Source organism: Zingiber officinale, chromosome 1B (genome assembly GCF_018446385.1).
Source record: "Zingiber officinale cultivar Zhangliang chromosome 1B, Zo_v1.1, whole genome shotgun sequence".
Classification (NCBI taxonomy): domain Eukaryota; kingdom Viridiplantae; phylum Streptophyta; class Magnoliopsida; order Zingiberales; family Zingiberaceae; genus Zingiber; species Zingiber officinale.
The window spans coordinates 73,033,538-73,060,193 of NC_055986.1; the positions used below are offsets into that span (position 1 = coordinate 73,033,538).

At 36.8% G+C, this 26,656-nt stretch overlaps 1 protein-coding gene across 1 annotated transcript in view; it reads right to left on the reverse strand.

Moving 5' to 3' along the window:
• Positions 1 to 20,767: 20,767 nt before the first annotated feature.
• The window catches only part of LOC121967778 (protein SEMI-ROLLED LEAF 2), a 99,883-nt gene continuing 93,994 nt past the window's right edge, over positions 20,768 to 26,656 (reverse strand). Inside the window, exons 18-20 of the mRNA XM_042518220.1 lie at positions 21,767 to 21,901; positions 21,314 to 21,511; positions 20,768 to 21,244 (exon numbers count right to left, since the gene is read on the reverse strand). Of these exons, the coding sequence (XP_042374154.1) occupies positions 21,134 to 21,244; positions 21,314 to 21,511; positions 21,767 to 21,901 (444 nt within the window). The 3' untranslated portion in view covers positions 20,768 to 21,133. The remainder of the gene's footprint in view (positions 21,245 to 21,313; positions 21,512 to 21,766; positions 21,902 to 26,656) is intronic.

Below are 26,656 nucleotides of genomic sequence, written 5' to 3' on the forward strand. Positions count from 1 at the left end.
CAAGCAGGAACTACCCACCTCTATTATAGATTATTCTAACCTCTTCAAATCTGAGAGATCGCATCGAGGTCAACTCCTACAAATATAGGATACAAAGTCCATCTAAGTAGTAGAGTAATCCTATTAACCATTCTGTTAACTCCCAAGTTAATTAAACTAACTTAGTTAACTTTTAATTGATATCTATTCAATTGTCCATTTAATATTCTGATTAACCCTAAGTGAGTTAATTAACCATTCATTAATCAAATCACTGTTTAACTAAAACCCAAATTAATAACCGAGTTAATATACGTAATTAATCAATGGCACTGTTAATATTTTTAATCACATAGAATTAATTAACATGATCTACTTAGGTAAGTGATCAATTTATAAAATCAGTAATTGCCCAAATAAAAACCCAATTAATCAAAAGTATGATTTTGTTACCCTACTCATTCCTCTCTGGCAGTGACTCTGGCATCCATCAGTTTCTTTCCGGGAGAGAACGGGGTTAGTGATCGGCAGTGGCCTACCACAATAGCATGCACAACAACCTGAGTTCATCCTAAGAGGCGGTGGCTATTCTTGGCCAACTACAACGCTTGGCGGAGACTCATGGAGGTGGCGATGTCAAGCATTGAGACGATAGCGCACAAAAGAGGAGGCAACATCGGTGGCTACAAGGTTCAGCGGCTCCCCCCCCCCCCCTCCCCCCAAGGCTGACGGTGAGATTACAACCGCAAATTTTGTGGGGCAACATCATGCCACGAGGGGGGGGGGGGTCAGTTGAGATAAGTGAGAGGAAGAGGATTCAGCATCGGCCGATAACCACTCATGGGATGGCACCGCCGGTTGCGTGGATGCAGTTGTCGCAACGAGAGAAATAAAAGGAAAAAAAAAAAAGAAAATCAAACTTTCTGAAACATAACTTTTATATTCAATCAACTCCTCATTTAAATAGGTATTCTAAACATACTTTTCTAAGTCTTATCCATTTATCCCCATAAAAATATCCAAATATTCATATTAAATTTTGAAAAAAAAACCATAAATTTTAGAAAAATCTTAATAATTTCCTAAAATTCATATATTCTCTTTTATATTTATTTCTTTATTAATTATTAATTATTTTACCCATATTTCATCTATAACTTGTTAGATATTAAAGGATATCCTAAGGTAATTGCCTTATAATTATACTATTTATTTGATAAATATAGATTCACTATTTGAGTACATATTATATGTTTGAATTATCTTAAACTCATTTACTAAATGTCCACAATACAATTCATAGTATGAGAGAATTTGTGATTGGATCACAATTTGTGATTATCGCTACATGTGTAATTACGAACGTATTAGAATTTTCATAGTCATCAAATTGGTGCATTTAGACATTATCAATTCTGTAAGACTAGCACAGGTTGTGATCTTTAGTTTGGCCAAGCAACTGTTTCTCACTAGCTGAAGACATTGGGATGTCAAGAGTTAAACGTGGATACTAATTATGGTAACTAATTCATTGGAGTGACTTGCTATAAAACTTCATATAATTCTTTATATATATGGATATGTCTATGAAGTTCTTATTACAACTTGAGTGTTTCCTTTGACTTGAGGTATACAAGTCATCTTGGTCATGGAGACTTATACTTTGACATCTTAACCAAACATCTCTTGAAGGTGCGGACCCGAGATGATTGAGTATAAGTTGAAGTATCCAAATGTTTTTGTATAGCCCATAGAGGATTCACCGCTCCTTTTGAGGAGACATATACCCTATGACTACTCATTAGGATTATTACTCAAAGTCTTTGGCAAAAGAATCACATATTAAGAGTATGGGACTCTTGTACACATGTATAAGTAATTTGAATTCGTAGAACAAGGAAGTATTACTTCGGCTAAGTGTCACATAGTCATCCTAGTGGGGGCAAACACATAAGCCATGTCCTGAACCAAGTGAGTATAAAATGAGTAAATGGAATAAGGCATGACTCACTATAGTTGTTGAAGGGTTTAGAATTAGTTCTGAGATTAACTGTAATTTTTTGGTTTAATTGGCGATCATGATGTACTAATAGGTGCTACTTATGATCATTCCATAATTAAGTAGTTAATTATGGATAGTTAAGATAAACTGGAAACCTATTGGGTCACACTCATTACGAATCTCTAAAAGATATTAAATAAGTTAGAGAATAGGATTCTCAGATCAAGAGATAAATATTTGGCTGGATCATATATAAGACAAATATGGAAACATTTATCATAACGGAAGCACGGATGAGTCACATCTCTTATGAAAGAGTTAGACCCTATTTAGTTTAGTCATGAACCAACTTGATTTAGCTGTGAATCAAACCAAGGGGGTTAATGAGCTAATTTTTTATTAAGGCATAATAGCTTAGATTTAGGCTTTCCAATCCAACTCAATAAAGAGGACTATATATTGATATGATTAAGAGAAAATTAAAATATAATTCATTATTGGCTTAATTAGTTTTGGAAAACTAAACCTAATACCACCCTCTCCCTCTCCCTCACTCTTGCCGCCGACCACAATAAGAGGGTTTCCTCTTGTTGCCATGAGCCACTCAAAGAAAGAAGATCTTCCTTTTACTTCTTCTTCCTCTTCTTAATCCTTCTCCTTCGCTTGTGGCTAGTACCTTCCGAAAGTGAAGCTTATTCTCTTGAAGTTGTCTTGAATAGCTCGGCGTGGATATGAATAGAGGTGAAGTTCGATAATGTCACAAAAGATTGATGCCCTTCATGACATAGGTCATCTATAAGGTATACCTAGAATAATTGTTATTCAATTTCATTTTATTTTATGATCCTTTCTGCGCGATTGTATCTTGCATGTGTGTGGTGTGTGTGATGCAATAAATTAATCTATTTATCATGAAGTCTTTCACTGTGCATGTTTACGAAACGTGTTTTTAGTACACATTACATCGGGCATATCCGAACATTACTTCCATTAGATCCAATTTTTAATCATTTTAGTCTTTCCCTCTTCCCTCTTGAATATATATATATTGGGTATATTACAATCGCGACACTCAAGTTTCCAGCCATTTTATGACGTTTGTTTTTTTAATTACTGACATGCTTATTTCTTATACTATTACTCATATTTTGTATTGTGATTGCCTTCAACTTGTAAGAGGCTTTTCTACCTCTAGAAGATCCTAGAAAGGAGAAATGCACTAGTGGGCAGCCGCTTCATGGATAGCCTTATATACTCACCTTGGGGGGGTTGGTAACCAAGTAAATTTGGTGTTCTTTATCTTTCTTTGATTGTTTTAATTTTTAAGTTAATTATTCTACCGTGCAAACTAACAACTCTAATAGAAAATAAAAGAACCACGAAAAAGACTAGTACACCATTCATTCCCCCCCCCCCCCCCCTCTAGTGTCGAACAATATCCTACACAAGTTCGGGTCCAAACTCAATTCAGTGACGTGGCTTGGTTCGGTAAATCAAAAAATATTTCAAGTCGACTGACAAACCTAATAATGACAAGATCGTGTGGCTCGATCTAGATCACGATAAACTTGGTCATGGGGATCAGGTTTGACAAAGTTTGGTAAATCAAATGAGGCTTATCAGTAGACCAAAAAAATAGTCTATAAAAAAGAGATGGAGGCTCAAGGCTCTCTACTCTTTGGCTCTCCAACTTTATGCTCAAAAGACAACAAGGCTACTCATACGACCGGGAAAGTTTCAAGAGGAGTGCGAAACGCTGACGACTTTTGGACTGACCATCGACAAGTTTGTTTGTATTTACAACCATTGCTTTAATCCTTTATATTTATTCTTGTGTTATTAAATATGTAAGAGGTTCCTTTATGTGCTAGTGGACAAGTGCCTCCTATGCATAGGCCTTGGATGTACTAACCCTGGGAAGTTAAGAACCAAGTAACTTCACGTGTCTTAACTGCTATTTATTATTCTGATGCTATTGCTCTTGATAGAAAGAACGAACCATGAAAATGAGAAAAAGACACGATCAATATTCAACCCCCCCCCCCCCAATCTATCGATCCCCACGATCCTACAATTTGGTCATTCATTTATTTTTCTTGTAGTTTGTTAAAATGTCCAACAACCATAAGAAAGACAACTTGAGAAGTAGTGGGTAAAGGTACTTGTACCCTAACTTCTTGAATTTCCATATCACGTAGTTTAACACTCTTACTAGTTTCATCATTCTATATGAATCTAGCATTTTCAATTCCAACAATTATGGTAATGTGATTAGAACAATAAAATTTATACCCTTAGGACTTTTCTGGATAATCAATGAAAAATCTATTAGTTGTTCTTAAGTCTAATTTTTTTTTCATGTGGATTAGTTTTCATCGAACAACCCCAAATATGTAGGTGTCTTAAACAAGGTTCCAGTCCACAATTCAAAAGAAGTTTATGGAACTCTTTTACTAAGAACTCTATTTAACAAGTGCATAGCAGTTTTCAAACTAACATCCACAATGATAAAGATAAAAAAGAATGACTTAACATACTCTAATCATATGATTAGAGTACGATTATGCCTTTTTGCAACACCATTTTATTATGGTATCCCAAGCTATTTTCTAAAATTCTTTTGCATAATTATTCTACATGTGCAATAATAAAAGCTTTCTCAATTAAATTATCATGCATGTTAAGAATATTCCTAATTATATGTCCGTGTATATATATATGCAAATCAACATTCTAATTTGCATAATTGTTTTTAACCAAGATTTTGAACAAAATGATTTTCACAATATAATATTTGAAAATAACTCATGATGACCTTCAAGTATAAAGAAAATATAGCCCGGACAATTATGTTTCTCCCTTTTAATTTCTCTTCTTACTTAACCTGTTTGATGAAGAAAAGATTTATATAATAGATAGAGGGAGGACTATTTTGTAATCTTTTATTTACACATTCTATCATTCAATTATCTTTTAATTTAATTCGTTCATTTTCATATTGCATGAATATCAAAATAAGTTTTTTTTTATCTTTCGTTAAATTTATTCATTCTCATATTATATAAATAGAGAATAATTTCTTCCATCTCCTTTTAAATTCATTCATTCTTGCATTGCATAAATATGAGAATTATCTCTTCACAAATGAAACTATTAATTTTAATTGTAACTATTTAATTATGCTATTTAATCCTAATATAACAAAATAAAAATATGAGACACTTAATATAGAAATAAATCATAATAATATAGATCATTTAATAAAATAATATAGATAGAAATTAAAACTATTTCACCACATACGAGTATCAATAAGAAAAAATAAATTTTTTCTAACACTATCATCCTTGTGGAAGGTGTGGAAAGGTCCCAGACCACACTCTTCATAATAGACATGTCATAAATTTTACATGTAGAGAGTTAGTGTCAAAATTGTACAGACATGGAAGAAACAAATTTATATTACTATCCTAAATTTTATATTTTTTTTAATAAAAAGAAACTACTTACATCATATTCTCTTTCCAATTTTTTAATTTATAATATAGTATTTCTCTAATTATAGAGAATGAAACTCTCTATCCTAAAAAAAAAAAATATTTCGTTTCAATCTCTCCAATTAAAATCTATACTATTACAAATATAATAAGGATATGCTAGATCATACTTTTAAGGATGTTATGTTGGAGTGTTCACGATACCATGCATCATAAGAGATCATACTTTTAGGGATGTTATGCTAGATCTTGGAGCATCCATCAATGTTATGTCTAAATATGTGTTCCAAACACTTAGCATTGGATCCTTACAACCAACTGGAGTAGTGATTCAACTAGCAAACAGAAGACTTACTCATCCAGCAGGTGTAATTGAAGATGTATTGATAAAATTTAAGGATTTGATTTTTCCAACTGACTTCTACATTCTGGACATGGAAGGAGACTCTTCTTCTGGCCATTCACCCCTAATCTTTGATAGGTCATTCTTAAAAATAGCTAGGACAAGGATTGATATGCATGCAGAAACACTCTCAATGGAATTCGGAGATACTATGGTTTAATTCAATATCATGGAAGCAATGAAATATCTTGTTAAAGATCATTCTTTGCTTGGAATTAATGTAATTGAAGAACTCCATGGAGAGAGGTGTAACACCCACAAAAAGAAATTATAAGATAAGTATATGGGTGTTATTTGCTTTAGAACATAAAAGAAGAAGAATCAAAGAAAAGAAGAAATAAGAAAAATAAAAAGAAGAGGTGAAGGTTTGAACCTTGAACCTCCCACCAAGGATAGAAATAAAATTTATGTATGTTAACCACTAGGATAATGAATAATATGTGAAAGGGAAATGATGGGAATTGTAGTTGAAAGTAAAGTTAAAATTTAGTGAAGGAACAAAGGGAAAATCAAGTGGCTTTCTTCCCTTGTTTACCTCTTGGTTAAGAAAGAAAAGTAGCAAAAGACAAGTTGTCTTTCTCCCTTTCATTCTCTATTTTCGTGGGGTTTAAGAGGGAAGTAAAGAGATGAATTTAGGGAAAGGAATGAATACATATTCTCATTAAGAAAATACATGCATGAATTAAGGAGGAAGGGAAGCAAAGTTCATTTTGGTAACTTCCACCTACTTAGCATAAAAGGGAAAGGAACTAAAGGATTTCATTTTTTTTCCCTTCTCCCTCACCCTTGCCGAGACTAGCATCCTCCTCCCTCATCTCCACAAGCCAAGTTTAGGTTTCTCCCTAAGAGAAAACTAAACTACAAGAAGGAGCCTTCAAGGTGTGCCTTTCCAAGCAAGAGAAATCGAAAGGAGTGCTAGAAGAAGAGGCTCCCTACTTCCTCTTCACCAAGGGTACCATTTCTTAAAGATTAACAAGTGATTTCTAGGTAAGCTTTCCCTCACCTGTGGTACAATAGTTTGTATGGTTTTTCATGGAGTTAGATCGCTTAAGAACCTAGGACTTGCCTTAAGAAAATTCGGCCAAAAGAAGAAGAGGAGTTTAAGAAAATTGTAACTAAATATGCTTACTATTTTTCTTGTGATATGTATTTTATGTAAAAGGTTAATCTAAGGTTTCCATGCTAGAATAAATGATGAAAACTTAGATCCATAAGCTTTAAACTTTCGGCCAAGCATGAACAAGAAGATTTGGTAAGTTTAAGACTCAAACTAAGCATGTTCCTTATTCTTGAATTATGTAACCTATGATAATGATGTTGTTAACTTTTTCTCTTACTCGTATATTGTTGAAACTCCATTTTCATGCCCATGACTATTCGGCCATGTAAGAAGAAAAGACTTAAGAGAGTTTTAAATTTAGGGCTAAGCATGCTAAGATTTTTCCTAAGACAAGGTATGAAGTTTTATGCCATGATTGTATGTTAGTTATAAATCCTACTTCATGCTTATAAGGATTCGGTTATGATGAGATATGAAGTCTAGGAAAATTTAAACTAAGGCTAGGAAGCTCATGACTTTCTTGATAAAATAATATGAAACTAGTGGATGTTTTTATGGTTGTTTGTTGCATAGAATTTTGAGTACATGTAACTTTCGGCCACACTAAGTTTTAAAGCTAGTAGGTGTAGATTTTTAACTAAATTTATTCATGTTGCTCCTTGTTATGATGTCATGAAAATTGTGTAAGGTTTTCCATGCTTTTAGGCCATATGAAAAGTGAAAACCTAACTAACATGTTTCGGCCACCTTGGAATTAAAGGACTAGGAAAACTTAGAACCTAACTTATATATGTTCATGATGCTTCTTGTGGTAAGTACTATGATATATAGTTATGGTTCCATGCTCTTATGCCACTAGAAATGTAGTACATGTTTATTAGGGTTCGGCCAATAATAGTACAAAGGCCTAGAGAAAAATGTGAAACCAACTTACAAATGTTCATGATGTTTTTTTTTTTGATGAGTACCATGAAATGTAGTTGTGATTCCTATGCTCTTATGTCACTAAAAATCTAGTTCTATGATTTATATGTTTCGGCCACTACAAGTTTAAAAGCCTAGAGAAAACTTAGAACCCAACTTATATATGCTTATGATGCCTTGTGATATATGCTATGAAATGTAGTTGTGGTTACCATGCTCTTATGCCATTATAAACCTAATTCCATGAGTTGTAGGTTTCGGCCACCTTATGTTAAGGGGTCTAGGAAGCTTGGAATTTAAAACTAATAGGCTTATGTTGTTTCTCATGAAAAATGTATAAGATATTGGCTTAAGGTTCAACACTTCCATGCTACTTGTAACCTAGAAGGAGACATGTTAGGGTTCGGCCATGATAGGTTTGGGAGCTTAAGGAACTTAGAAACCAAACTAAATATGCTTAAGTGGTTCCTTATGAAATATGATATGATATGAGTTTAGGGTTTACATGTTTGCATGTTACTTAGAACTTGTTTGCTCTACATGTAAGGTTTCGGCCATGAAGAAATAGAAACCTAGGAGGGCTTAAAAATTTAGGCTAACATGCTTATGACCTTTCTTATGCTAGTATGTGAAGATATCATGAGATTTTTATATTTGTATGTTGTTTAGAGATCATGCCTCTATTCATGACTTTCGGCCGTATAGGTTTAGTGACCTAGATGTACCTCACATGCTATGAATGAATTATGAGATGGTATTTAACGATTCCATGAATGGTTATGTCTTTTTATCATAAGTGATATGCTCCTTTATGTATGCTTATGATCCATGTATGTGCTATGTGCTCAATCATGCATACTTTAGTATATGATAAAAAATAAAATGTTCATTATGCAAGCTTATGTTTCATGCATGTGCTGTGTGCCCAAATATGCATGCTTTATGATATGCTAAGTGATATGTTCATGATGTATGCTATGATTCATGCATGTGCTGTGTGCCCAAAAAAATGCATGTTTTATGATATGTCAAGAAACATGATATGCACGTAAGAATAAGAACTACGATATGTATGACATGCTACTTTACTTTATGTATGGCTTGTACCAAGGGTGGGCTCCATAAGCGCCCCGGGGTCGATGGACTAAGAAACGGGCCTCGTTAGGGATGGGCTCCTAAGTGCCCCTAGGTCGATGGACTAAGAAACGGACCTAGTATGTATGCCTTGTAGGGTTCAAGACTTGCTACCTTGGACCTACATAGGACACGCGCATTTATGTATGTGGTACAAGCCGGGATCCCAATCATGTTGAGATTATGTTTAAGTATGTATTGTATAAGTTTTCAAAGACATGTTGCATATGTTGCATGATATATGTTTAGGACTTTACCTTGCTTATGCTTTATGATTATGCCATGATTTTTATGATGATGTTATGCTATGATAGGATACACTTGATGATCACGTTTATTATGCTATGATACTTTATGTTATGTATGATATGTCATGATTGTTAGGACCGATGATCGCGGCTAGAGATGGGGTGTGAATAGCCGACCCCAAATCTTCGTGTTTCTTTCTACAAACTAGGGTTAGCGCAGCGGAAATAAAAATAAGAAACGTAGACAAGAAATCAAACCTTAATACGCGTCGATGTAACGAGGTTCGGAGATGAAACTCCTACTCCTCGGCGTGTCCGTAAGGTGGACGAAGCCTATCAATCCGTCGGTGGATGAGTCCCCGGAGAACCGGCTAATATATATACTCCTTCTGGGTGGAGAAACCTCGCCACAATCTTTCTTGCACCAGCAAGAATAGGAGTACAGAAATAGAGGAAACAAACAAGAACAATAGAAATTGTAAACACACTTGCTTGCCTTCTCATCGGAGTCCGTTGATGAAGCAGCAGCTTCACGGCTCCTGTAGCTAGAAAACCAGCACAAAGCTCACGCGAAGCTTCAGCGAAGAGGAGCTCAGCAAAGCTCAAATCGCAGTAGTGAGGAAGAAGAAGCGCTAGAAGCAGAGGCTCGATCTCCTTTTATAACCTGCGAAGAAGAAGACACAGGAACTAGCCGTTGTGTCGCAACGGCTAGGACCTGGACCGATCAGGCTTCATCCTGATCGGTCCAGGGTGCTTCTGATCGGTCATGAGACCGATCAGGCTCTATGCTGATCGGTCCCCAGACCGATCAGAACGCTTACAGAGAGTTGCCCAACTCTCTGTGCGTATCCTGATCGGTCTCGGGGACCGATCAGAGCTCCCTCTGATCGGTCCAGGGTCCGATCAGCACCCTCTTCTCCCGAACTTCTTCCCTTCTGATCGGTTTGGAGACCGATCAGATAACACTCAGTAGGCTACTGTTTGGTTACTGATCGGTCACCAGACCGATCAGATAACCCAGTGTATCACTGGATCGATCCACTGATCGATCCAGCTCTTGGTTTTCGCCCAAACCAAGTCCTACGCCTTCCAAACCAATATCCGGTCAACCTTGACCTATTGGTATCTCATGCTTAGTATCAGGTCACTCCCTTGACCTGTTAAGACTCCCCACCAAGTGTCCGGTCAATCCCTTTGACCCACTTGGACTTTTCTCTTCGTGTCAAGTATCTGGTCACTCCCTTGACCTACTTGATCCTCTCAACACCAGATGTCCGATCACCCTTGATCCATCTGGATTTTCCCTTGCCCGGCTTCACTCACCAGGACTTTCACCTAGCTTCACTCACTAGGATTTTCACCTGGCTTCACTCACCAGGATTTCCAATCTGCCCGGCTTCACTCACCAGGACTTTCCAACTGCCTGGCTTCACTCACCAGGACTTTCCCATTGCCTGACTTCACTCACCAGGACTTTTCCCACTGCCTGGCTTCACTCACCAGGACTTTCATTTTCACATCTGGTCCAGAGAACGAGCTCCCGAGCCCTCTCTGACCTCAGTCAGGAGAACAAGCTACCGAGCCCTCTACGACTTCCCCATGCCAAGTTCCATACTTGGACTTCTCTGTGCCAAGTCTCCATACTTGGACTTTTCCCGTGCCAAGCTCCCTCCTTGGACTTTTCCGAGTCAGGTTAACTCACCTCGGGTCAACCAGGTCAACCTTGACCAAGGTTGCACTAACAATCTTCCATCAAAATACAACTCTTCTGTTTTCGTCAAACATCAAAATACAACTCGAGTCAGGTCAACTCGAGTCGGGTCAACCAGGTCAACCTTGACCTAAGGTTGCACCAACAATCTCCCCCTTTTTGATGTTTGACAAAACCATAACCTAACTTAGGTTTTCTAATGTTCTTCCTTGAACATTCTCCCCAAACCTACACTCTCTCCCTTTTTGACACACATCAAAAAGAGTGAATCAAGGTCAAAAGTTTCTTCCTAATGAAAGTCTCATACCTTTCATTGAGACTCTTAATTTCCCCCTTGATACTAAGGTCAACAATTAACTTAGTGATAATCCCATATCACTCAAGTCTTTAGGAGTAAAAACTCCCCCTAAAATTCAACTCCCCTTGACTAATAGGTAAAATTCCCCCTAAAGGTCAACTCCCCCTTGACCATTGCACAAACAATGTCTTGGAGAGTTTCAAACCTTTAGAACTCTAAAACACCACTTCCATAGCTGCAATTTCAGACAAACAGTCGAAATTCAGCAAATTGGCACGCCCTGATCGGTCACCGGACCGATCAGGCTTCCTCTGGATCGGTCCAGTGACCGATCCACACAGACCTGGACCGATCAAGGAACCTCCTGATCGGTCCACAACTCTGATTTCTGATTTCTGAATTTTTCTTCTCCCGAAATTCAGAAACCTCTAGAAAATTACAGAAAATTCCAAAAATTGTAAAACTTTGAGGATACATTCCCCATAACATATACTATCAAGGAAAAATAGTTTTCTATGAAAATAGCTTCCATTTTTCAATCTTGATACAAAGTTCACAAGTCTTTGAAATAGCTCAAAGTTAAATCATCTTTGTATCAACTTGTTCAATGATGAAGGCTATTACTAGACAAGCTTCATCAAGGTTTTTCAAGTCAATTTTGAAATGATTTTAAACCATTTAATTTAGGACCACAATCTTAGGGCTAAATGTACATGACTTGTACACAAGCTTTCCCTATGATCCCCAATTTCGAATTAGGCTCATCTACGTACAAGAACTATGCACCTTGATCCTAACTCATCATCCTAATATCTCACACACATCTAAGGTGTATCAAACACATTCAAGTCAATTTTGATGTGAGATATGGGTTTAGGTTATCTTAGGCTAAGGTCTCATGCATTTTCTAAACATCAATTTGATCTTCATATCAAATTGTGTTTTTAACCTTAAATCAATTTCATTGAGAATAAATGCAAGAAATGATGACATGGCATAAAATGATATCATACATAATAACATGTGCCAATGTCATGATGTCATGGCATAAAGTATGAAACTTAAATAAAACATGACATATAAATAACCTAAGCATTATCATGACATTTTAAATGATCATAAAATAAATATGATGTCATGACATGGTATATGGCAAACAATATATGGCAAATAGCACATAAAGGTATAGAAAATACCTAATTCTAGCCTTAGTTGCCATTTTTGATAATTTTGACCATTTTGCCATAATTTCTATATTCCTAAGTGTAATAGACCTAAAATCATATCCTCAAGACTTTTAGATCACTATGTGCCAACTAGATTGATTCTAGAAAATTCCTCAAATGTGGTTGGCACATTCTAATCACCTTAGGAATAATATTCACTTTCATTTTCAAGGCTTAATTGCACCTTGAAAATTCCTAAAGTGTCACCTTTTGCCATGATTAGGTTAACTACCTATTCAAGTAAGGTTGGCACACCCTAACTCATCTAGCGTGATGAAATCACGCTCCTAGGAACCCAATACCTATTGGAGCTCATTGGGTTCACTAAGTATTCACTAGGGATGACTTCCCTAGCAACCCTTCTAATGACCCTCCTAGGCTTTGAAGCCTTGGTCATTTGGGACTCATCAAGATCAACTCTAGGGGTGACTCCCCTTGTGACCTTGGTGATGGTCTTCCTAACCCTAGATTTTGTTCCATAATCGAATGGAACATTGTGATAAGTGGGCATGACCATTTGGGACTTAGGTTTGTGACCCAAACATTTCTTGTCCTTGGACATTGGTTTTTGACCCCTAGACCCTAGAGTCAAATCCTCAAGAGCCTTTTCTAGAGAGTCAAGTCTTGACCTCAAGACTTGATTTTCTTTCTCTAATACCTCAAGCTTTAATTTATCATTTTTCTTTGAGGTATTCCTAGGCATGTGTCTAGTTGATTTGGGATTTCTACCTAGATTCTCCTTAGCCTTAGATGAGTTAATTCTAGGGTTAACATTTCTAGAATTGTCCTTATCTAGGCTAACATGTTTAGCACCTAAGCATGTGTATCGATTTCTAATGTTATCATGCTTATCATTCTTGACAATAGCAATAAGGCTACTAGCATGCATCCTACTAGAATTGCAAGAATGTGCCTTAGAGATTACCTTAGGGTTTGCCCTAGCTCCCCCTATACATGTGCTCGATCTCTTGTCCTTGTGAGATTGCCTCCCCCTTGGACATTGACTCCTATAGTGTCCCCTTCGCTTGCATTGGAAGCACACCACGTGCTCCTTGCCCTTGCGTATCGGGACTCCGGCTTCCTTGATCTTTGGCGCCGGTGGAGTCTTCCTAACCCTCTTTGGACATTTACTCTTGTAATGTCCAAATTCCCTACACTCAAAGCATAATATATGCAATTTATTAGAACTTAAATTGCTTGAGTTACCTAGGGTTGAGGTGGGATGAACGCTCTCTCCTTCGTCCCTTCCGGAGGTAGAAGCTTCTTCTTCTTGCTCCGAACTTGAAGAAGAACTCTCCTCCTCTTCTTCTTTAGATGTTGAGTGGCCCTCAACTTCTAAATCCTCTCCTCCATGATGTGAGCTACTTGGCTCACTTGACTCCTCTTCATGGCTTGAAGTGGAGTTCCCCTCATGGAACTTAGCCAAGTTGTTCCACAACTCCTTGGCATTGTTGTATCCACCTATCCTACACAAAACATCATTAGGTAAAGAAAATTCAAAAATCTTCAATACCTCATCGTTGACTAGGGATTGGTGGACTTGTTCCTTGGTCCACTCCTTCTTCTCTAGGGTTTCTCCTTTCTTGTCCGTCGGAGGCTTGAAACCTAATTGGACACAACTCCAATTTTCAATGTTAGTCATAAGGAAATACTTCATCCTTACCTTCCAATACGCGAAGTCGTCGCGATCGTAGAAGGGTGGAATGGTGATGTCTTCTCCGAGTTGATCCATCTCTAGCTTGTGCTCCCTCGGGTGTTAATCCGGCGAAGAGCGACCTTACTCTGATACCACTTGTTAGGACCGATGATCGCGGCTAGAGAGGGGGGTGTGAATAGCCGACCCCAAATCTTCGTGTTTCTTTCTACAAACTAGGGTTAGCGCAGCGGAAATAAAAACAAGAAATGTAGACAAGAAATCAAACCTCAATACGCGTCGATGTAACGAGGTTCGGAGATGAAACTCCTACTCCTCGGCGTGTCCGTAAGGTGGACGAAGCCTATCAATCCGTCGGTGGATGAGTCCCCGGAGAACCGGCTAATATATATACTCCTTCTGGGTGGAGAAACCTTGCCACAATTTTTCTTGCACCAGCAAGAATAGGAGTACAAAAATAGAGGAAACAAACAAGAACAATAGAAATTGTGCTTGCCTTCTCGTCGGAGTCCGTTGATGAAGCAGCAGCTTCACGGCTCCTGCAGCTAGAAAACCAGCACAAAGCTCATGCGAAGCTTCAGCGAAGAGGAGCTCAGCAAAGCTCAAATCACAGTAATGAGGAAGAAGAAGCGCTAGAAGTAGAGGCTCGATCTCCTTTTATAACCTGCGAAGAAGAAGACACAGGAACTAGCCGTTGTGTCGCAACGGCTAGGACCTGGACCGATCAGGCTTCATCCTGATCGGTCCAGGGTGCTTCTGATCGGTCATGGGACCGATCAGGCTCTATGCTGATCGGTCCCCAGACCGATCAGAACGCTTACAGAGAGTTGCCCAACTCTCTGTGCGTATCCTGATCGGTCTCGGGGACCGATCAGAGCTCCCTCTGATCGGTCCAGGGTCCGATCAGCACCCTCTTCTCCCGAACTTCTTCCTTCGATCGGTTTGGAGACCGATCGATAACACTCAAGAGCGTTATTTGGTTCTTCGATCGGTCACCGGACCGATCAGATACAGAATGCATCTGGATCGATCCATCGATCGATCCGGTGAGTCCTCGCCAAACCAAGTCTTCGCCCAAACCAATATCCGGTCAACCTTGACCTATTGGTATCTCATGTTAGCATCGGTCCCTTGACCTGCTAAGACTCCCACCAAGTGTCCGGTCAATCCCTTTGACCCACTTGGACTTTTCTCTTCGTGTCAAGTATCCGGTCACTCCCTTGACCTACTTGATCCTCTCAACACCAGATGTCCGATCACCCTTGATCCATCTGGATTTTCCCTTGCCCGGCTTCACTCACCAGGACTTTCACCTAGCTTCACTCACTAGGATTTTCACCTGGCTTCACTCACCAGGATTTTCAATCTGCCCGGCTTCACTCACCAGGACTTTCCAACTGCCTGGCTTCACTCACCAGGACTTTCCCATTGCCTGACTTCACTCACCAGGACTTTTCCCACTGCCTGGCTTCACTCACCAGGACTTTCATTTTCACATCCGGTCCAGAGAAGGAGCTCCCGAGCCCTCTCTGACCTCAGTCCAGAGAATGAGCTACCGAGCCCTCTACGACTTCCCCATGCCAAGTTTCCATACTTGGACTTCTCCGTGCCAAGTCTCCATACTTGGACTTTTCCCGTGCCAAGCTCCCTGCTTGGACTTTTCCGAGTCAGGTCAACTCACCTCGGGTCAACCAGGTCAACCTTGACCAAGGTTGCACTAACAATCTTCCATCAAAATACAACTCTTCTGTTTTCGTCAAACATCAAAATACAACTCGAGTCAGGTCAACTCGAGTCGGGTCAACCATGTCAACCTTGACCTAAGGTTACACCAACAATGATATGCTGCTTGATATGTTGAAATTGTCTTTATACCTTATGACTTGTGATCATATATGCTTTACGATTTTTGTCAGTAGGAAAGGAACTTACTGAGCCATGAGTGCTCATAGCTTACTTTCTTGTACCACAGATAAAGGCAAGGAATGGATGTACTAGGGGAGCAGCAGGAGGGCTTGAAGGATGTGTGCGGTAGTGGACTGGCTAAAAGAAATGACCTGCTTTCATTTAATAAGAAATTTGTCATGCTGATGTTTTTACTTTATGACTCCATGACTTTAAGTATGTGTTTGGTATTAAGAACCAAAATTTATGATAAGTATGCTATGTGGACCTTTTATGTCTATTGTGATTTTTAAGTAAGAAAAAGGTTTTTAAATTCTCTAAGTAAGACTTCCGCTGTGTTAAGTATGTATGTGTCGCAAGGTAACCCCCGTAGCCTTAGCAGGAGGGGCGGGGCGTTACAAGATTGGTTATTTGGTCCTATTTACCCTATTCATTATGATGATAATGATAATGAAGCATGTTATCAGAATGCTAAATTAGTGTTTATAGCTAACAAAGTTGTAGGAGTTAATGTGATGGGAACAGAATCTGAAGAATTACTTTCGTCTATTGTACAGTCATCTCAACTGGAATTGAAAACATTTCCTTTAGATATGAAATATGCATATTTACAGGATAGGGAGCAGTTGCCGGTTATTATTGCTGAGGACCTTTAACCTGAGTAGGAACAAAAGCTATTAATAGTTTTAAAACAACATCAAAGAGCTATTGAGTGGATGCTAGTAGACATTCCTAGCATCAGCCCCTCTACTTGCATGCATAGAATTTTCTTAGAAGAGAACACCAAGCCTATTAGACAGCCACAAAGAAGGCTAAATCCTTTGATTTCAGATGTGGTCAAGAAGGAAGTAACTAAACTATTACAAGCTGGAATTATCTATCCAATATCAGATAGTGAATGGGTTAGTCCTGTACCAGTGGTGCCAAAGAAATCTTGAGTAACTTTGATTGCTAACAAAGATAACCAATTAATTCCAACAAAGAGTTCAGAATAGTTGGAGAGTTTGTATAGATTATAGTAGGTTGAACCAAGTCACAAGGAAAGATCATTATCCAATGGCATTCATGACCTAATGCTAGAGAGATTGGCAGGGAAGTCACACTACTATTTCCTGGATGGATATTCTAGATATTACCAAATCTGTGGTACATCCTTTGATTCATGTTTAGAGGGGTTGTCTAAAGTCTTGAGCAGATGTATAGAGATAGGCCTTGTCTTGAATTTTAAGAAGTGTCATTTCATGGTGAACTCTAGACTCAGAATTTTTCCAGGTAAGTTGAGATCAAGGTGGGAAGGGCCTTTTTGCATTACTAATATTTTTCCTTATGGTGTAGTTGAGCTGCAGGGCAAAACAGGGGATGGTAATTTCAAGGTGAATGGACATCGATTGAAAAAATTTTATGAAGGAATTGAATAAACAGTGGAAGAAGGAATGAAGCTTCACAACCCCACATATTCCCCTGAAAGGAGAGTTTTGTTCCTTTTTAGTTCTTTTGAATTTTTATCTTGCCAATAAATTGTTAGTTTTGCTTGCAATTTCCTTGATAGTTAGTTCATTTCATCCTTTCCATTTATGAATTCTGATGCAATGCTGCTGATGGATGGGAAACTTTGGTTGAATTGGATTTTTAAACTTTTGGGATTTCATGCATAAGTGAGCCTTGTACTTAGGCATGAGTATGTTGATTGATGCTGTCTTGGTTGGTTGAGATTGAAGAAAATTCCTAGCGAGGACTACTTCAAGCCTATTATTGAATCTGTTTATGAGTGATGATACTTACACAACTGAAACTCTAGAACTTGACCTATTTTTTTTGAAACCATAGTAAGGTTGGCAGGCATTAAGATGATGAAAGAGTATATGATATTTTCCACAAAATATTCTTAATTCATATATCACTTGTCATCTCCACAAAATCTCCATATATTACTTGTTATCTTCTCCTTCTTGAAAGTTTTGGTTATTGACTTGATGAGTTATTTTGCCGAGGCGGTCAAATTTTAAGTGTGGGGGAGGGGTTGCATATGTTTGAAATTCAATGGTGGTTCTTATTTTAAGTTGGTTGGAAAAATTATTTTGAAGTTGTGGAATTTTGTTGAATTTACTAAATAAAATTCCAATTTGAAGAGGCACAACTTGGTGGGGTTGTTTGAATCAAATGCCATCAAGAGGTTTGAATGAGATTTTTCAATATGGCTGAGAGCTGTCAACCAGTTCAAAAAAAACAAAAATAAATATAAAAAAATTGAGTTTTAGTTGCTGCTTTAGCACTATAATTTGGTTACATTCTAATGATGTTAAGGGAATCTTTCTTCAAATTCAATGCCTCGCAGCTAAGGCATTTGATAAGAGGCAAGGGACATATATGGAAAGAAGTTGTGGTATGTGGATGGTGTTGAATCTAATCTTGATTTGTAAGCAGGTTTGATCAGGATTGAATCTGTTGAACCTCATTAAGTTGGAATATGGAACTAAACTATAAAGCTATGGTAATGTAGAAACTCTTTAATCTGCAGCACCTAAACCTTAGATTTGATTTCTAAATTCTGTTGTAAGTTCTTGATGGATTTAAGTCTTAGAATTTAGAAGCTTAAGCAAACTGGGTATGTGTAGTATGAATACATATTTTGAGTTCATATAATGGCCAATTGTCATCTGGAAGAAACATGGAAGCATAAAGAGTAGAATCTGTGTTGGAATTACTAATTTCCAGAATACAGATAGCTGAATTAATTTGGTGGTTCTTCAATTAGATGCAAGAATAACCAGGAAGATTGACTTCATGAAAACTATATTTTGGAAAGGAAAAGGAATTGTTGAACACTTAGTGGAATTGTTGAAAAAAAATGGAATTATAAGAGCATCAATTTCAGCTGTTAAGTACTTTCCATAGATAGGTCAACCATTGAAGAACTTTTGGTTACTAACCTAAAGAGTTCTGAAGATGAGTTTTATGGACATTCAGGGAGGTATTGGTTGTAATTTTTGTTGACTCATCAAGTCATTATAACAAAACTTTCATTTTCTTATTGTTCTGTTTCTTTACTAATAAGCAAACCATTCCATTTAGTTTATCTTTGATTATATTCCAGATCTTAATAAACTTTTCTAATTAATGTTGTGCCAACAGAAAATAGTGGGGGACAGTTTAGGAATAGGGCAAGCATATGGTTGTGAGGTGTGTAAGTAACAATGAGGAGAGCTCCAGATTTCATGTGCATTGAATGTGAGAGTAGACTTGGGATACTTAGTCGGTGCAATTCTTTTCATAATTACTCATTGACCTATATAATGTCGGGATTCATGAATGCAATGATCTTTGTGAATTTAAAATCTTAATCAACCATCCTTTACAGCATCAATGAATTGTGAGGAATTTCTTCATGGAAGGTGATTTGTTTCTGTTTCCTTTGTTCAAGACGCACAAAAACTAAGTGTGGGGGAATGATAAGTGATTAATTTAACATGTTTGGGTGGTAAGCTTTTGATTTTGATTTTAGTTCATAATCAATTTATGGGTTGAAAACATATTTTTCTGAATTGAAATTTGATTATGCATTAGAATTAAATGTTAGATATAATTAAGGATTTGCAGCTCTGTTTTGTTCGTTAACCTTAAATCTTGAAAACAATCCCCCCTACTTTTACCTTCAATCAGTTAGAATTAGCATTGGCAAAGATATTGTAATAGTCCTAGAGAAATGACTTGAGTTGCCCTCTACTGCATTTGCTAGGGATCGTAATTTAACTTTGATTGATACATGTTTTATGCCAAAACATGTTTGATTACTCTCCAATTAAATTCTCTACTATTAAAAAAAATAATAAAATAATAAAATAATAATAATAAATAATAATAATAAAAAATTTAGGATAGTTGATGTAATGTATAATAAAAAATAATTATTTAAATTTAATAAAATAGATGATTTAATTTAAATTTTAAAAATATTATAAAGAAATGAGTATGAATGCCCTAAGAGAGCGTGGGGAATCAGAAAATCCACTGTGTTGGACAGTACTCAGAATAAGCTCGAATTACGTGTCCAGATGTTGATGTGGTGCCAAGCAATTGGTGTCACCGTTGTAGTCAATTTTTTGGAGATGGTTTGCGTGATATATATGTGGTTTGAGGGAGCTAGGTTTTCTAAGGATCATCGACATTGCCAACATCCCTTGGTTGTCATGCACGAACATGCACATCGAGGCCAGTTATCATGTGCCGCCAATGTCTCGCAATAAAAAAAAAAGTAGCTAGTCTGTCTTTATTCAATTGAATAGTGAGAATATCAATTTCCAGCCAAAATATTGTGTTATATTGATGCTCGGCCCTCCTTTTTTTTTCCCATTGCATAATTATGTTCATTTCCTAACGTATTATTTGTAACTTTGGAATTGTGAGCCAGGCAAAATATATCCTTTTGGGGGAAAATAACCCTGGGTCGTATGCTCTAAGAAAATAGAATATAAGTCAAACAGTCAACTAAATGGGTCGATCCAAAAACAAACGGATCTGGTTTGACTAATAAAAACTTCATAACTCTATCAGAGTGAAAATTAGGGAAATGAGGGCCACCATTTCAGCCAACTCATTTTGCTATAATCTGAAATTTTTACATTTTGTTCAAAAAATCAATTGAAGACCAGATTCGGCGCATGAGTCCAACCATGAATCTTCTCTGTTCCATTTCAAACAAAAGAACTACAATTAGAGAAAAAAAAGAAACAGATAACTCCACCCAGCCGCTTGTCTTTGATATATATATTCATCTTTTCAGTTTATCATCTTATCCATCTTTTTTTCAAAACAAAAGAAATGCATTCAAAAGCTAAAATTTCACCATTTGTTCGAGCATGTTTCCGAGATGTTTGCAAGAAAGCATATTCGTAAGCCTTTAGCCTGTCTACCTATCATCACAGGACACAAGCAGCAGGGAAATATAACTCCACTGCACAAAAACATATCACAAAAATTCAGAAAACCCAAGTTTGTGCGAGTCAGAATCCACTAACAAGTAGCCTAAAACCTAATTATACAAAGATGCTCCACTGGCACTGGTTAGCAACGGAGTAGATAATCATTCATGCTGTCAACAACCAGCTGCCTTCAAGAAGTTGTCGAAAGGGCTTGCAGGAGGTAGTCTCAGACTTCGCAGTGGTTCCAGACGAGCAGGAGTTAGTTCTAACCCATACGAGTTCACCTGCAAATGCAACTATCAGCTGAGAGTCATCTTTATTTTAAAACACTCAAGCATCACAACATATACTACCTTCTGCGTGAACTTTTGGTCATCCGCATTAGTTGGTGGTTGATCATTTGACACCGAATCATGACTACTAGTTAGCCAACTTGATAACTTTTTCCTTGTGCCCATACTAATAGCTTCACAGTGACTAGCCATTGTACCATAGGGGAGAGGGGAGGTTGAGACAGACGACCCAGCCACCTGACCAGCTACATATAGTGCCTGATCAAATAGAATGCAACAATGGTGACAAAAGAATACAAGGAAGCACAACATAACTCTTGCCCAAGCAATGATGAACTTGAATTCATTTAACTCACGGATTGGATTTGGCACTGTCAATATAATGGATGAACTAATACAGACCAAAAAAAAACTGAAAATAGGAAATAGTACAAGTTCCAAAGCCATCAAATTAATTAAGCATCAAATTGAGATCTCAAGCACTAAATAGCATTTAGAGGTAACAATACTTACTGACTCCAGCAATTGACCAATGCTTAGAACTCCAGGGGAAGCTGATGGAAGTGTCTTGGACAGGATCCCTGGGATATCCATAACTGGTGACTGGTTAACTGCTTCTATGTTGACGGATGAGCTCCTTGAACATTCCTGAAGGATAAGAATGTTACAATCTATAGTTGAGCAACTGAAAAAAGGAGTGGTATTGGCTGCAACACATTTATTCATCTCAAAAAGTAAGATCAAATAATGAACCAGCCCAGACAGCAACCTTCATTGGAATCAATGGAAAAGCTAAGCGCACATGCTTCATTCACATCCAAAGCAATATTTTACAAAGGCCAAACACAATTTATTGGGAGAAGAGACCCAAAATTTGTTAAATATATAAAATATTATATGACTACATTGTTAACCACTCAACAACGTAAGTCTGCCAACGTTGGTTCTCTAACCATTGTTCCGGCACATAATAAAAAATAGAATCAATTATTATTAATAAGATGCCCCCCGACAAGATAAAGGGGAGCCTTAACGCAACGATAAAATTATTATCATGTGACCTAGAAGCCCTTGTCAGCCAGACAACACAGGAGATGTTCCACGTCGACAGGCACGATGATGAAAGACGACTTGCCACATCAGTCGAGCATCCCCTACCTGTGGAGTGCTCAGCCTTCCAAGCACCCTCTGCCTATAGAGTATTCAACCTCCAGAGCATCCTCTACCTACATAGCACTAGAACCAAAAGGGCAACACCCTCCACCAGAGGCCCCGTCATTTACCAGGAAATGCTCCTCTAGTGAGGCATACTCGGCATCTCATCCAGTGCGACCCAAAGGGTTGATCCATAATGTAGCAGCCCCCCTAGCAGGAGCAGCCGCCGTAAAGGACGACAAGAATGGGTCAACCATAGTTTGGAGAGGTGGCAAGAGGAGGCCATAGGAGGAGATGACTTGCACTTTACCAAAATTCAAAGTCTAGGGTTTAGATAAGTTTTCTACAATAAAAGCATCAAACCTGGAGAGTAGCTACAAATAGGATCATCATGAGGTACCTGATATCATGTAGCACCCGTTTCTTTTCAATCTCAGAATGGAAGCGGAATGTCTGGGGCTGGGGCTGGGGCATTTGAAATAGGCCGTAACTGGTGGCCTTAGAATTGGCTTTTTAACGCTCAATTCGGGCAATTTAACTGGATGGAAGGATACCAACAAGTTTCATGAGACTGTAGCTGCTACAATTACGTTAATAGAGATAGTGCTATTCAGAAACTATCCCGAAATTAATAGGATAAGAAACTTTAGGCCTTGCTTACTTACGAAGAAAAAAATTACCAAAGATTGACGAAGAAAAAAATTACCAAAGATTGACACCAAGGAAAGATAGAAGGTAGGAGAGAGAAGAAAGTGTAATTTTGTTCCCCTTCTATTTACTATGGAAGAAAGAAAAAGAGAATAAAATTGGCATTTGTTGTATTGTTTACTTGGGAAGAAAATGATTACCAAAAACCCATTTTATAGGAAAAAGGTATAAGTTTTCATTTCAGATAAAAATCATTCTTCCACTTCCGCTGATGAGAATGATTGGAAAGAAAATTCATGATTTTCTCTCCAATCTTCCTTCTTCAGTATACTTCCCAGGTAAATAGGATTTTTAAGTACTATCTGTTACCTTTAATCTTGTTATTTTTGCTGGATACCTTTCGCTTCAGTAAACAAATCCTTAAGTTTGGCATAAGTGATCAAGATTTATGTGTCTTCACTCACCATATATGTGAGGTGAAAGATGTCATATATATTCTAGCATGCAGAAGACCTGCCAAATGTCACACTTCAAACCTGTTTCAGTGGATGCTGCTGTAGCCTGTCCAATCAGTAACAAAAACTAATGTAATAATTGAATATGTCCCTTTTAAAACGAGCTGTAGGCATCTCCCTTATTATATTAAAAAAAATTAGAAAAAATCAATTAGTACAAATTATAAAGAAACTCATGCATCCTTTTACGCCATTGATCTCTATCTATACTATATCATCTATACTTAAATAAATTTTATCTTCTTTTATGGTTACAAACTAAGTCTTTTTTAGTCTTCCTCATTTAATATGTGCATTTGTCATAATTTCACATCGTCTAACTGGAGTGTCTATTGATCGTCTGACTATATGTCTGTATCATTTTAAATGTGTCTCAGAGTTTCTCAATAGATGCAATTCTGACTTTCTCTTTAATACTCTCATTTCTTATTATGTCTATCCTCGTATATCTACACATCTACCTTAACATCCTCATCTCTGCGGCTCTCATCTTCTGCTTATATGCTCAAGTCATAATCCAACATTCAACTCCATATAATTACACTCACATAAAACACCCGACACTCTTCATTTCAGCCATCCTTTTGTATTCTATATAAGACATATCTCTCAATTTCCTCTATCGTTTTGCAAAAATAATCCTAAATATTTAAATTTCTCGGTTCCGGACAACTCATCATCTGTTATCTTAACAATTGTCTCGTTACATCTAATATTGTTAAACTTAAATTTCATATATTCTATCTTTATTCTACTAAGCCTAAAATTTTTCCCTTCTAGTATTTTTGTGCAAAATTCTAATTTAACATTTACTCATTCAGGTGTTTCATATACCAAAACAACATCATTTGCAAACAACATACACCATGGTACTATGTCTTGAATATGTATAGTGAGTTCATCCATAATTAGTGTAAAAAGATAGATAGACTTAAAGTTGATCCTTGATGTAACTCTATCTTTATTAGAAATGTTTTAGTTACTCCGCTTGAAGTCTTTACGCTAACACCTCCCTTTTCTAGAATTCTCCATATAATTTCTCTTGGAACTCTATCATAAACTTTTTCTAAGTCAATGAATACAATATATAGATTTTGTTTTTGCTCCCGATATTTTTCAATTAGTTGTTTAAGATGTATAACCTCTATTGTCGACCTTCCAAGCATGAACCCAAATTGATTTTCGGTCACCATGGTCTCCTTAATCTTTTTTCTATTACTTTTTTCCAAAGTTTCATTGTATGATTTATTAATTTAATACCCCTATAGTTTGCAAAATTTTGCACGTGTTTTTTATTCTTGTATAAGAGAATTAGAGTACTTACCCTCTACTAATCAGGTATTTTTTTCACTTTCAATATCATGTTAAATAATTTTGTAAGTCATTCAATACCTCCCTAGGCACTTCCATACCTCTATCTGAATATCATCTGATTAGACGATTTTTCCATTGTGCATCCCATTTAAAGCTCGTTCTATTTCTAAAATTTGAATTCTATAATAAAAATTTAAATTTCTATGCTTGTTTGACCTACTTAAATTACCTAAGTTAAATTGGTCACCTAAACCTTCATTAAAAAGTTGATGAGAATACCTCTCCAACCGCTCTTTTATTTCTCGATCGTTTACTAATACCCTATTACATTCATCTTTAATATATTTTATTTAGAAAAGATCTCTTGTATTCATTTCTCTCACTTTGGTTATTCTATAAATATCTTTTTCCTTTCTTTTGTATCCAATTTTTTATATAATCGTTCAAAAGTTTTATTTTTTGCTTTATTCACTACTTTTTTAGCCTCTTGTTTGGTTATTGTATATTTTTTAAAATTTTCCTCATTCTTACAAATATATAATTCCTTATAAGTTGTTCGTTTTTCCTTCACTTTCTCATGTACTTTTTATTCCACCACCAAGATTCTTTATTTAGTGGTGCATATCCCTTTGACTCACCGATTACACTTTTAGCTACTATTTTCAACTATAATACCATCATCCCATATCGTATTAAAGTCATTATATATTTCACCTAATACTTGTACTCCTACCTTCTCCTTAAATATATTGTGCTTCCTATCTTTTAACTTCCACCACTTAATTCTAGGAGTCGTATATATTTTTTTCTATTGATATTATACTTGAGACGTATATCCAACACTACTAACTTATGTTGGGTAGTTAAATTTTCTCCAAAGATGACATTGCAATCTTTATAAATCTTTCTATCCTTCCTAACCATAAGAAAGTCAATTTGCGATTTATTATTCCCACTTTTGAACTTGACTAAGTGTTTTCCTCTTTTCTTAAAAAATATATTAGTTAATATAAGGTCATATGCTATCGCAAAATCTAATATAATTTTCCCATCTTCATTTCTCATTCTAAACTCCTAACCCTCTCATATTCCTCATTTTTCACTCCGACATGATAATTTATCACCTCCTATTAAAATCATTTCATTTGGCGAAATATTTTGTAATACTTCATCTAAGTCGTCCCAAAACCTTAATTTAGTAGTTTTATCTAATCCTACTTGCAGTGCATACGCTAATTATGTTCATAATTTCTTTCGTCACTATTATCTTAAGGCTATAATTTGATCCTCTTTTCTAACTACTCCTATAACTTTATCCTTTAACGAACTATCTACAACAATACCCACTCCATTTCTTGCTTTACTCTCTCCTATGTACCATAACTTAAAACCTAAGTTTTCTATCATCTTTGCCTTCTCACCTACCCATTTTATCTTTTGTACACATAAAATACTAATTCTTCTTCTAATCATCATATCTACTACCTCCATTGATTTACTAGTGAGGGTTCATATATTCCATGTTCCAAATCTTAGACTATTAATTTTCCTATTATATTTATTCTTATCCAACTTATAGTATTGGAACTCTTAACTATTTAACACTAGACCCAAGTTCTCATGGAGATGTAGTAGACCTTGCCAATACATTACAATCAGACCCTACAACGCGAACTCTTACACATTTAACACTGCACCCGAGTTTTAGAGATGTAGCGGTCCTTGTCGAGACGTTACAGTCGGGCCCTATAACGCATTCCTTCTGGAGAAC